This window comes from Phymastichus coffea, unplaced genomic scaffold (genome assembly GCF_024137745.1).
Source record: "Phymastichus coffea isolate CEN01 unplaced genomic scaffold, Cenicafe_Pcof_1.1 PCOF00099, whole genome shotgun sequence".
NCBI lineage: Eukaryota > Metazoa > Arthropoda > Insecta > Hymenoptera > Eulophidae > Phymastichus > Phymastichus coffea.
The window spans coordinates 486548-500842 of NW_026706910.1; the positions used below are offsets into that span (position 1 = coordinate 486548).

General features: G+C 41.9%; 1 protein-coding gene across 6 annotated transcripts in view; it reads left to right on the forward strand.

The window, feature by feature from the left end:
* The window catches only part of LOC131670049 (glutamate receptor ionotropic, kainate 2-like), a 71741-nt gene that overhangs the window by 35172 nt on the left and 22274 nt on the right, over window positions 1-14295 (forward strand). For 4 of the 6 annotated variants that reach the window (XR_009302421.1, XM_058945364.1, XM_058945367.1 and 1 more), the window contains exons 3-4: window positions 5157-5318; window positions 9486-9737. Coding sequence is in view for 5 of the 6 variants with exons in the window: in XM_058945364.1 (XP_058801347.1) it covers window positions 5157-5318; window positions 9486-9737 (414 nt within the window). In the remaining variant the exon portion in view is untranslated. The remainder of the gene's footprint in view (window positions 1-5156; window positions 5319-9485; window positions 9738-14295) is intronic. The other 2 variants (XM_058945368.1, XM_058945366.1) reach the window with 2 other exon arrangements.

Consider the following 14295-nt stretch of genomic DNA (forward strand, 5'->3'; position numbering starts at 1 on the left):
AACATACAACAAGAAAAGAGAAGTAACAGCATGTAAAGCTTCACCGTTTCGAGAAGGTCCTCGGCAATAGATCGCCCGAAGATGAAGGCAGCAGAAAAAAAAAGAAGAAAATAATCGAGGTATTCGTGTCATCCCTTCCAGCTAGTTCCCATTGAAAGTAGCCCATTGAGAGAGAGAGAGGGAGAGAGAGAGAGAGAAGAGCGACCTTAATCCGCTTGGACTCGGGCTTTAAGACTTTGGAGATATCTTCGCGGGCCATCGAGGCAAATCGCTCGCGGGGGTTGATCGCCTTCTACTCACTCTGGCACATAGCCCAAGGCGGATTACATACACACTAGTGTACATAGCCAAATCGCCGTTTTGTCCGATTTCATAAATTTAGACGAGCGCGCTTTTTTACCCTCTACGCCTCTGCCTCGTTCGTTGAATAACAGTGTGGCTTTCAATGTCGGTCGCCATTTGCGAGAGAAACCAACCCTTGACATCGGTCGACCTCTTCAAGCATCACTACAATGGCCGGCATCGATCGGCAATTACTAAATGAGTATGTGCACTTGCCAACGCGACCTAACTATTACTGTGAATATGCAAATTGCACGCGTACTTCACAGATTATTCATGTGTTAAAAATTGTTTGGTCGGTGCTTGCTTGATCATTTTTTTTAATTTTAACTTTTATTTGTATTTCCAACACAAGATATTGTACAAAATAAACGATACATGACTACATTGCTATTGAATACTTTATTGAAGAAACAAGAATCTTGAATTTAAGAACAGCATATTCCATTCAAATGACACGTTATTTATTATCATAATTCTAATCAATGGAGGAGTTTTAACGTTTATAATTAAAAATAGCTTTATTTTCATTTAGTACGCTGTTACGGAGAATTATCCAATCGACGTTTGGAATTTCAGCGCAAATTGCGCCATTTCCGTTCGTTACAAAGAGGATGCTTGAGCTTTGTTCCTCCGGGACTGTGCGATTTATGCGCGAGAACTGCTCAAAATTAGCGAGACGTGCTGCGAGTCAAACAACTTTTACTACCGATCTTACATAGCCCCTCAAGAAACTTTTCTACCGACGACGATACAATTATTTTTATTATGTGAAATTGACATGCTTTTTGACTTCAAGGCTACAGATATCGCTTGTACTAAGATTCAGTTATTCCACGTTACTAAACCTTGCAAGTAGAAATGCTTCCTTAAAGTTTCTCTATTTTCATCTAATGTCATGTACAACAAATTCTAAAATACAAAGCTGAATGAGAACAGATATGTAAAAGGTAATTATTACAAAGGAACAATTTTTAGTTGACAGCTTACAATTATTTTTGAGAAGAGATGCATAGCTATAATGCAGTTTAAGTCGATGGTACGAGTTTCGGACACAAACTTATCAAATACTCAACTTAAAATAATTTCTTCGTAGATGGATATTTCGATTAAATAGTATAATATTCTTTATAAGCGACATGTTATTGGATCCTAATTGTTTTTAATTAAAATTAATTATCATATAACGGACTGTATACATGGCTTGTAATTGCAAAGTCAGTTTATTTCTAATGAGTTTATTCGTTCAACAATTTAAAAATACATCAAGTACAACGGAATTATCGAAGAAAATTTAAAGTGACAATATGACTTTTTTTCCGTTGCATAATGACTCGTCGCAACGAGTAATGTTATTTACTTGCATTCCAGCATGTATCACATTCAGTATTGCCAGGCTCTCATCGCTGATGTGTTTCGGAATACATCCTCTATTCACCGTATTTTCGGCACTGGTAATATTAGCTGTAATAATAAAATTAAAACATACACCAATAAAAAATCACCGTTTTCAATTTAGTTGCAAACCAAGTGTACTCACTTATCGAAATTGTTGCACATTGATATTTGAACAAATCCTGATCTAATTGATCTGCGGAATAAAATTTGTATATAAATTACGTGCACAAAAGAACATTACTATTAATTATCTTACTACAGCGGACATAACTATTGCGACACGACACAACACGTTTCGTCAATGAAAGTGTGGTCGATATTTCTTTAATTCTTATACTCACTTATTTTTAGTTATATTTTAATATGCCTATACTTCGCAAAAAAATTCAGTATCGTTTCTTTGGTTTCTGTAACTTAATTACTAGAAACAAAAAGTTTTGCTTGTCTTATTTGCATCATTTGCCATAGGTACAAGCTACCACTCACACCTCGCAAAGAAGGTTTATATGCGAGTAGCCTACGAGTGCTTCGAAATCTATTGACAAGAAAGGTACATAAAAAATAATTCACTGTTTAAAACAGAAATTATTATCAAACACGTGCTATGGGCTTCTCTATTTCACGGAAGTTAGGCGTATATTATTTTTTTGCCCATCATGGCCTAAATTAGTCGGTACCGATCGAGCCACGGCCGGGAAAATGCTACTTTCGGACCGCTGTGCAAAACGGCTACGTATTAAGAGACTACTTGCTTAATATTTTAATTAATAAAATTTGTTTACTGTACTGAAGAGGAATTTATGCTATACTGGTAGTATTAATGGATTTCTATAAGTAAACTTCATTATTATACAGTTAGTAACTGTTATAAACTTACTCGATCTGTTAAAAGCGGTAGAAAGCTGAGACGAAAATTTCTTATTTCCAGCTAAGTCGTTTGGATCACAATTGGCGATAAATTTTTTCTGCGCAGGTTTTGCTATGCAGTCTTCATTGAATTCGGAAAAGCATGTGTAACATTCAAGGGCTGAGACTGAAAAGCAAACCAAATCATTAGACATTATCGTTGATTTCAGAAATATTTGTTATTTAATTGACTGATTTAAAACAGAAAACAGAAAAATATAAATTCTTACACACTCATATCGTTGGCTTACCTTGGTTTATTATAAACAGAATAACGACAGAGAAGAATATTGAATTCTGAGCCATCTTTTGTGAGTTGAACATCATACTTTTTCAATGAAATCCAGAATAGAGTGAAGCGATTAGTGTTCGTTTAGCTATATACCTCTATACTCCCCAACTTATCAGTTTATTGTGCAATTCATCATGTGATATAAAGATATCGCTGAAACTTATAGCGATGAAATTAGTCATCTTGCAGTGTTTATTGATTTAGTTGATTTAAGTTTATGAATAGAGGAAATGTAGTAAGAACATACCAAGCGTATCATTGATGTATTCGTATATCACGTAATCAGTTTGCTTTCGTTTCGACACTTATACATACACAACAACTTTACCGATTTGTAGTACATTTCGTTATGCAAAGGTTTTCCAATCTTATTAATGGGCACGTAGTTGCAGTGAGACTGCGTATGATCGCCAGAATTTATTGCACCAAAGCGTAGACTAAAAGCGTTTCCTGTTATTACCTGTCTGCTTTGTCGCACTATCATCTTTAAATTTTCAACGCATTTTCAACAGATAGACGCCAATGCTTATTGCACAGACGCCCTTAAACTCAATCAGCAGACAGGAAGCTAAAGGTATTTCGTCTGTGCTTTGGTATAATAATGCTGACTACTACAGGCTCGCAGCAATAACGTGCCTATTAATAAGTCCAAAATAGTACATTAACTAACTAGTGCGACAAAGTAGATTCTTGTCTGAAGTGAGGTTTACACCTGAGCGAAACGAGGCTGAAATGGCTCACGAGACAGGAATCTCTTATCTCAACATATTTAGGTATGGTATTTTTCAAAACGACAAAGTGTGCAAAGCATGAATTTGCGCGTATGATTATCGCTAGACCTCCTGCAAAGTCATACTTTTCACGCGGGGCGTGAAAAAAAAAGAAATCTGCTAAAAAAATACTAAGCGAAATAGCTATGGTGTTACAGCAATTGAACGGTAAGCAACTGTAGGTTTGATGTTTGAACAAGTGTTTTCGTTTCTCAATTCTAACGATATTTACTACGTTTGCTTTTCTGACACGTTTTGAATGAATTACTAACGAAACATACGTACAGTTCTCAATATTTTTTAATTATCACTTTCGGAAAACTTGTACACTTGCTCGTAACTAATTAAAAGAACCGAAAAAATAGGTGTTAAGATTTATTTAATTTAAAAAAGGAGCTATTAAGTGAATTTATCTCAGCACTAAACTACAACGTTACAACGTACTCTATAAAATAATAAAAATGCTGATTTGACGTTCATGTGCATTTATCATTCTGGCACTATTTATCTCGGTTAATTAACTTATAACTTTCTCCGTGACGTAATCTGATGTCTAATCAGCGTATATACAATTTAGAATATACAAGTGGTAAGAACAGTTTTCTTGAAAAACCTTCAAGTTGTTTTAAAGCTTGGTGTTTAAAATTTGTATAGAATAATTACGAAGTTCTCTCTTGAAACGGTAAATCTCATCCGCTTGTAACCCAACTTTCATGAGTATAATAATTTTAATGGAAACATCGTTAATGTGTTTTACTATATACTTTCTTGATACATTTACTTTATTACTTGTAAGATTGACTATAAAAATGATAAGATATTGATTTATCCGACCAGGAATAATATATTTTTAAATAAGTTGCTGAAATTTTTCTTAACTGCCTTCAGTTATTATCTATAGTTACATAATCTACTAAATAAATCCTAGCAATATATATGAATTCACTTCTTTAATTTAAGGTGACCTCATTCATTCCGAACCATCAGTGCGTTAATTGTTTCAATTGAAACTGTGGAAAAATACTTGCTATCCGATGAAATACGCTATGAGTGCAATTATCTTCGTGAAAATAATCGTCATATGTTTACAAGTACATTTGATAAAATAAAAGTTATCGTAGAAAAATCAAATAATCCCGAACCCTCATTGATAAATTTAAACGATAGAGTTAGTGAAAAGTAAAACAAATGACGATTTTTCCAATAATATACGGTTACGCGATAGCATACAATCGATAATTTTTTTATTGTTAGCCCTAAAATCTACACATTCAAATGTCAAAGAAAAACTGTGCCGGGGCGCTGATTGCCTCAACCATTTTTTATAGGACTTCAATCGATTCTTGTCAAGTTCGCTCATGATCAAAATAATCGAGGCACACATGATTCGATTTGACGCAACAATCGATCGAACCGAATTAATTATAGGCGATGTTCTCTGTCAACAGGTGCGATTTTCACTCTTGACCAAGCAAACAGCAGCACCGAGGTGGCGTTCAAGTACGCCGTGCACAAGATCAACAAAGACAGGCTCATACTGCCGGACACAACGCTAGTCTACGACATCCAATACGTGCCTAAGGACGACTCGTTTCACGCGTCCAAGAAAGGTAAAACCAACTGCGACTGCCGCGCGGCTTTTTTTTCCTTTTTTGTCCCGTGTAGCCGGAGAGTTTCAACGGTTAAATGGCTTTAGGGATTTGTTCGCGAACTGGCTTTTTCCATTTGTACGTAACAGCTCTCTCTCCCTCTCCCTCTCGCTGTTTCTCTGTACCTTCTGCTCTCTCTCGATTTCGTTGATTAAAAATTCCTACAAAGTCAAAATCTAGCGAGAACTCCGAAAGTTAAACTGGATTTTTTACACGGTAAATGTATACAGCTCGACGTACCACAGCGCGACGTGACTATGTACGAGCAAAAAAGAAAAATCACAAAATGTGCGCTCGGAAAAACATGAGGTTGTGGCTCAACCTGCTACAGCTGCTGTGTTTATATATTCCGCGAGTATTCGTTTACATCGTTTCTCGCTCGCGATCCCTTTTTGGTTTTAATTAAATTTGCGCTCCAGATCTTCCCGAAGTCTATTGTTCTGGAAATATTGGGTTTTCTCGAGGCAAGGTAAAGGTTGTAAGGACTTCATTAAACTGCTTAGGGCGTACATTAGTACATACTTTCTCTCGTCAGCCTCTTTGATCGCCAGTGCAACAATATTAAAGTCAAAATTGATCATCGCGTCGAACTGCCACGTCAAAGGAATTCGCTCGAAGGGAAAGCTTCTTTCGCGTGCACGTATCCGCGCGTTGAAAAGCTTTTCAATGCAAGTTTGACTTTAATGATTCAGCTTTCGATTACTTTAGGTAAAGAGAATCAGCTTTTGAGCGATCGATCGGCAATAATATAGTCTAGCAAATGTCAGCGTGCGAAAACAATGCCTTGTCCCCCAACACACACAAAGCCATTATGTGCTAGACGCGTGTTCAAGAGGCGAACACTCGAAGCATGCGTCGATTTTTCGTAGTCTGGCAGCGCTATGAAAGAATTTTTTTTTCTTTTTTATTCAAAAAAAGCTCTATCAAAAATTGTTTTTTCTCCGCAGCGAGACTGAAATATTTTCGTCAAAAACGTTCGCGGCTGTGAATTATTTATTTCATCCGCGCACGGGCGCAAACGAAAGAAAAAAATTGATTCGTAAAGCCAAAGTGAGAGACGATTTAACGGACAATTACTCCGATTGAAACTGCTCGCCGCGCTGCGCTGGTGTGTGTGTGTGTTTGCGCGCGCGTTTTGTCAAAGGAAGGGTATGGTCCCTTTGAGAGCGGAGGATGGAAAAGATATTTGTCGTCTCCGCTCGCGAGAGCCAAATTTAATTTCCAGCGACTACAAAGGAAGTTAGTAGATTTTTGCACCACGAGGGACGTGAATCCTTCTTTCTCTCTCTCTCTCTCTCTCTCTCTCTCTGCGTCCGATCGCCTGCGGGCACTCTGGTCATGGCGGTGAATTGAAAGTTCTTTTCTTTCTTATTTTCCTTTTTTACGCGACGAATTCAAAAGTTCCTGCTTGACGAAGTTTGTATGTGTGTATACAGCCGCGTGCGAAAATTCATTTCAGCCCCAAACATTTACTTCCAAATTGTGGTTGCTATGTCGCAACGTTACGCTACTCACTAACGAGCAGGAATTTCATCACTGTTAATCATTTCACTGAAAATACAAAAATATATACGTGCGTTCAAAATATCACCATTTACAACTGAGCTATTAATTATCTTGATGGATTCTTGACGTTTAATGGAGAAATTACATTTCACATTTGTACGGAAATATTACTTACGCAAAAAACTGATGATTTCATTTTTAAATGTATTCCAGTTTCATATTCATGTTTATCCGGCATGAGTTGGCAGTATACGTATAAAAAGTGCTTAACGCAAACTCGTCATAATAAACTAGCGAAAAATAATGAGAGATAAGCCAATCGTTATAAATGAGAGGAAGCAGGATATTATCATCAGAAGAATTGCAGATAGTACAGAGCAAGTTTTTCGATTCCGTTACGCTAAACAAATTTCGCTCGCAACTACCTCTGCGTATGTATATACATTCTTGTATCCTCTATAGTCCTGCAGGTAGGAAACGAGTTCTCTCTCCCTCTCTGCCCGATATATCCGATTTTCTATCTCGCGACTTATCGATCGTATATAAACGCGTGCAAGTTCACTTTGTTTCTCGAAATAACCCGACATTCCTATAAATCGCCGAGCCACCTTACGACGAAAAGACACTATATTCCAGCTTTAATACCTTCTACTATATCCCGTAACTAGTGCAATACCGGATTTCTCTATAACATTGAATAATGTAATGCGCTTTACCGAATACCAAATTATCTCATCGAAAGAGAAGGAGAAAGCTACCTCACTTTCTTACCAAGTGGCTTGAATGCCTCCGAGACGACTTTATTACACATTATTTCCATTCCCGGAATGTAATACTCGCTTTTCACATTTCATATAAGGCGCTTATTTTCATGGAAAATCACTTGGCGCGAACGACCGCGCAACCTTGAGTTGGCACTTTGAGAGCATTTGGAAAGCGCATGAACAGACTAGATGCGATTGAGAGCACGCGAAATTCGATATCGCGTCGCAATTCGTAAATGAACTTGAGTATGAGAACCGAAGGCAGGCGAATGGACGAGCGAACGAATTTCGGCCGAGTTAAAATCCTGCCGTGATTGGATAATCCAATGGACGGAGCCGCGTCGCGGGATTATTAGACGGCAAAACAAAGTTTGGCAGCGCCGCAGGGGAGGCGCAATTAGCGAGGCATCGAACGAGCCCGATCAAACAATTGCTTAATGAACAGTAGGCTCTCCAGCGGCGCTCGCTGATCGGGCGCGCGTGCTGCCCGCTGCCGCGCACCGTCCGTCCCGATTCATTACCATTGCACGCGCTACCGCGAACCGATGTAACAGGAAAATCCCATCCGGTCGGTCGCGCGCGTGATAAATTTACCCGCGGCGCGATACGCAGCGGCCGGGGCAGGCCCCGTCGTAAATCATACTTTGGCCGCATCGATTTCCCGCGGAATTGAAAAATAATATCGACTGGCGCAGCAGCGAGCGACTTCTTCCTTCTCCCCGCCGCAGGAATGAAGGAGGACGGGGGGAGGAGTCGCGGAAAAACGCATAAAAAAGCCGAGGCAACGCGACGGCTTCGCTTTATTTCCCATGTCGACCGCGCGGCGGCTTATTCCACGCTCGCCCTTTGAGTGTCGAAGTCGTAAACGTTATTGTGGCTTCGCCCACTGTTTTCGGTTTCTTTCTCTCCGCGGCGCAACATCTCTGTACGCATGTACATTAATTTGTCGGCTCTTGGTGGCGCACTTTCAGCCGAGTGTATAATTACATTTCGATGCGGCGCGGGAGAGGAGAGAGAAAGCTGCCCTTTAAAAAGTGGGTGCCGGTTATCGCTCATCCTTTATTTTCACTTTCTTCGGTTGTTTCATATATCTATATATAAGTACCCGTGGGCTTGGAAAACACGTCTCTGTGCTCTCTAAGGGCGGATATTAAAAAACAAATTAAGCTCTCGAGATCGGAATGGGAGAGTGTATTTCGAAATCCGAGCCTGACTCTCGTATTGTTTCTTTCAATCTGCCGTGCACACAGCCGCGTAATTGACTAGCTATGCAGTGGAGTAGTAACAACTGAGTTTATTCGGCCGTGTGATTCTTAGTTATGACATCATCGCTGCCTTCTTCTATCTGTTTCGGCCGGACGCGCTTCTTATTGGATCGAAGTAGCAGTCGTCGAGTTTCACCGGACGTCCGCCCCCAGTCTTGAGAAAGCTTTCGTCTTTTCTTTGACGAAATAAACTTTCTTTTTCCGAGAATAAGTAAAAATTGAAACTCAACCTCCTCCTTTTTGTCCATCCAATTTCTGTAGTTTCGGTCGGCAAAACATTTGTTTTGTTCCAATCTTATCTTTAGCCATTCAACTGGAAAAGAATGAGAGTTATCTCAAAGAGATTAATTTTCCTCTTGAGCCGAGCTCCAAAACGTGGAATAAAATCGCTCGCAAACGTCAGTTGGTTTTCATTTTTCCGCATTTTTAGCAAGCCAAGCATGAAATTACCGGAGGCTCGGAAAACCAGCTGGACATAGAAACGCGCAAAGCGATTATGGAATCGAAGAAACGGCGAGCTCTTTCGTTGAAAGTAGAGCCGTCAGTGAGCTGATTGTTCCTCGTGAATGATAAGACGAAGCTTTATTTTGCAGCCTGCCAGCAGGTGAAATTCGGCGTACAAGCAATCTTCGGTCCGTCAGATCCGATCCTCGGTCAGCACATCCATAGCATATGCGACGCGTTGGACATACCGCACCTGGAGGCCAGGCTGGACCTGGACTCCGAGGCCAAGGAATTCAGTATCAATCTGCACCCAGCACAAAGTCTCCTCAACAACGCTTATCAAGACGTCATGGCCTACCTCAACTGGACGCGCGTGGCCATTGTCTACGAAGACGATTACGGTACAAAAGACGCCTGTATGTGCGCGTACCCGCGCCGAAAAGCCGAGCTCGCGCGCAGATTCGATCTATTTATGTGAACTTGAGTCCCTCGAGGAAAGTACCGTTTGCTCGGCCATTTGCTTGCGTCTGCTCCTACGCGAACGCCCCGCCCGAAATATTTGCCGCTGCTCGCTGCTCTCCTATCGCTCGGGATATCATCTCCATCGCGCTACTTTTAGAAAGCCTGTTCGAGCACTTCATAGCCCCAGCACCGACAAAAAAAATGCCCCGACTGCGCGCGCGCGCGCGGATATTTGGAGAGTTTCGTTGGATCGATCGAATCTCGCTTTCGCAATGCTTCGAATTAATATAAATCACTCCTCGGCTCCTTTTATTACGTTCCAAGCGAAAATCGTTGATCGCGCACGCGCGCGTCAATAGCCGTGATATCGCGATACTCCATTCATGCGCGTTTAAACATTGATCTTTCGACTGACGGTAAGAGTATCAGACTTACCAAGTACATATTTCCTCGAGTGAGCTGGCTTCAAACGTTGCCGTAGAACTTCAAAATATCCAACTAAACGCGACGCCGGCAAAGATACTTCGAGCCCAGCCGTAGAACTGCTTACGCTACATTTAATATTTACGAACTCACTTGCTACTCCGCTTCCTTGTTACGAGCTTCCAGTTGATCGCTCTCGCGCTCGATCGCAAAGATACGCCATACACGACGACGAGGGCAACTTTTGGCTAAACATAATAACAGTGGGTCTGCAAATGAAAGTTGCTCGTATCGCGCTGCTGCCCGGCGATGCGATTCAATTAGCACGCGGACGAGCGAACTTTGCCTCAGGGCTATTATCTCATGCGCACGTGGATATACGCGTACGACGATATTACACGATCAAGAGTGAGCGAGAGAGAGAGTCGCAAGAGTTGGCACAGCGAACTTGATATATCTGCGTATACGCACGCTCGGCGAATCGCCAAACGAACTTTGCGTCGCCCGTTGTCGATCGGCCGTTTTAAAGTTTCAGCCCAACCAGGCGACGCTGAGCCAGCGGAGCACCGTCGGTCGATCAAGCTCCGCACGCGAGTGCGCGGATTAATTGCTCTCTCTCTCTCTCTCGCTCGTGCCCAAACAAAGCCGAAGCAACGCATCTTCGAATGCACGCAAGCAACTCGGAAGAGATCCGAACTGAGAGAGAGAGAGAGAGAGCGGCGGGGGCGAGGCCTCTTTACGACGCGGAGATAAGCCCGACGAGCTTCATAAAGCGGAACGCAGCTGGAAGGGCCGCGATATGCGCTCGCTCTGCGCCCTCCCGCCCCGAGCTTTACGATAATTTGATGCGCGAGAGCGCGAAAAAAAGAACACCGCGCCTTCCTGTTTTATACTTCTCTTGTCTCCTCCGACTTTCTTTTTCATTCTGCCAACGAGACGTACGATTACGAACGCGCGTGCTCTCAGCCGGGGATTTAATAAAGCTTGCAAACATTTTCATCCACTGTTTATTTGCTTACCTCTGCGAAACAGAAACTCGGATTGCTCTCTCTCTCTCTCTCTCTCTCTCTCTCTCTCTCTCTCTCTCTCTCTCTCTCTCTCTCTCTCTCTCTCTCTCTCTCTCTCCCTCCCTCTCCCTCTCTTTCTGCTTCGAACTGTGAAATAAAAACGAGAAGTTCTCTTCTCTCTTTATGGATGGCGAAGATTTTTATCGCCGAGTCTTAAACGTGACGATTATGAATTATGCAATCGGCTTTATCGAGTTTTACAAAGGCTAGTTCATAAGATGATTTCTGTTGTTTTCGACGCTTATCTTTCGTCTTGATGCGCTATGCGTTTAGAGCGGTAAGAAAATAATTAAAAAGTCGTCAAGAGATCATCGGTAATTATTCGGTACTGACGCTAGTAAAGAAAACGCGCTATTAAAAAATATCGTAATTGCGAAAATCTCCGAATTCATTAGATTTTTCAGCCTTCGTAAAAACTTTGCGTGCTCGAAACATTTGGACATAGAAAGTTTAGCACTCCTCCTTCATTCATCGCCAGCCGATAAAAAGTGCATAAAAAAGTTTTGGGCTTTTAGTGCTGCTCGTAACAAGGCGCGTGACGAAAGCTGTTGATTTGACGTCGCGATGATTTTCCAACTCGAATCGCAGCATAAGCTCGAGCATAAAAATGAGACATTCATTCGCCAGCGACGAATATATTCCGAGCTCGGCTAAGAATCCTCGTATATGAAGAGCAACTAAATCTTGCACATAAAAAAGAACACGCGTGGCGATCGTCGTAAGACTCTAAAAATCCTCGACTCATAAAAGAAAGCTTATCGGACTTATTCTAAAGCCCGCTCATACTCTCCCCCCCCCCCCTCCCTCTCTTTCTAAAAATCGCAATTGAACAATTCAATCACCTACACATATATTCCAATCCCGTAAAATTGAAATTTCTCTCTCTCTTTCAAGGTCTTTTTCTCTTTATCCTCGTTCAAGTACACGCAATTGGAGGAACGCAGGACTCTATAAGCCGTTTACAGAGAGAACTGAAAAATCCGCGACGCGATAAGTATGTTAGCGTGAAAAAGGAAGCTGTCCCCGGAGAAATTATCGTCCTTTTCCTTGCCCACACGCCTTCCGCAACGTCGCCGGCCAATTACAACGCTGCGAGTCGCAGCAGCAGTTTTCCCGGATTTATCGAATTTTTTCCTCCATCGCTCCAGAGAGCTAATGAAGAGAGTGAGCGAGTCAGGGGAGAAGGGCAAAACTGTTTCGACCGCAGCAGCACTCGCTTTCAGTCGAAGAGCGCCTTTTTGAATAAAGTTAGCTTATCAAGTGACGTCAATGGACAGCGAGCCTTTAATCGCGCCCGTGGCCCCGCGATCGCGAAAATATTTAATCGAATTTCTTCGCTTCGAAGCCACCGCGTGTAAACTTTACCTACGCGACGCTGACTCCGCGAGCTTCGGTTGGAATACGTCTTAGCCGCGCGGTGATCAAGAAAATGCTGCTTGTCTCGCCTTCCCGGCGATAAAGTGACTACATCGGCTTAACGCAACATTGAAAAAAAAAAAATAGAAAAAAGAACGTTAGACTCCGAGAATTAGAGCAGCATTGAGTCGCTGAAGCATCGTGAAAAGCGTCATCGAGCGCGTTGTCGGTCGGAAACATCGATTGGCATTGTTAATCGTCGCAGTCCTCAAAAACTCGAGGAAAAAAATATAGTACGACGGCATAGCTAAGCGAGAAGCAAAAAAAAGTGTGTGAATCGAGGCAGAGGAACGAACTCGTGCGCAGAGTCGATATACAATGCAGCGTAGTAGAGAGAGAGAGAGAGAGAGAGAGAGAGAGAGAGAGTGCTAGAGCGAAGACTTACAAGTTGAGATGATACCATGATTACTTAGGCGCGCTTGCAGGTATTGATTCCATCGGGTCGTGCCGTTGCTATTTACGGGTTTCTCACGCGACTTTCGCTCTCTCTCTCTCTCAGTCGCTCTCTTTTTAATAAGGTGACTTCCTGTACACGTGCGTGTGCGTGTGCGTGTGTGTGCGTGTGTGTGCGGGTGCGCGTATATGTGGGCATGAATCAAGAGCGACCTCACTCGCTCGGATTATCTTTCGGCAGACAAGCTCTCTCTCTCTCTCTCTCTCTCCTCTCATGATACATTCAACGCTTCGCGAAATAGCATCTCCCTCTCTCTCTCTTTCTCTCTTGGCTGACCTCTCGGCCCGACTACCACTGGAATCGGGGTTGCAAGTGTGACACACGAACTGAAGGGGAAGAGAGAGAGAAGCGCTTATAAATGTGGGACTCCGAGCGAGAGGGCATTTGACTATTTTCGCTTGGACGCCGATCGCGCACCGCAAGTACATATCGACCGGACGCAGAACAAGAAAAACAAAGAGTCTACCCAGATTTTTAAATAGCTCGTGCTACTTTTTCGCGCTTCATAATCCTTTCAAAATCGCTTTTTCGCGGTATACATCACTCGCTCGTCTTCTTCCTTCTTTTATAAATGTCGCTCGACATTTTACATCGCTTTTTAACGGACGAGTGGGTCTTTGCAATTTATGAAAACAGGAAAGCAGAGGCGGAACGTTTGCGCGTCGGTTTCCGATTGATTTGCGTCATGACATTTTTTATTTTCTTTTTTTTTTGCAGGCTTCATGCACCCCGGCTCACTGTGCCCGTGTATATATACATTCAGCGCGTTTACGACAGCTCGTTCGGAAGCTCGCTAACAAGATATGAAAGTGTACACTAAATTTACTGCAACCCATGCGTGTATAGAGTAAAAAGGAAAAGAACTTGCACGTAGGTTGTCGTAATCGCTGCTGACACAGTTATTTACATATTTAATATAGTCTGATATTGATCTTCGCGATTGTATGTATTTATCCTGTTCAACGCGAATCTGATTGGATTCCGTAGTGGATTTTATTGGCATTCACGATTCACCGTTACGTATTCGATCTATGATTGACCGTGCTTTCGCAGATGAATTATTGCTTGTCAAAGATTAATTTATTGGAATATCTGATCGGTGATAATAATTAGAAAAACGATCGTTTTGTCCATGGA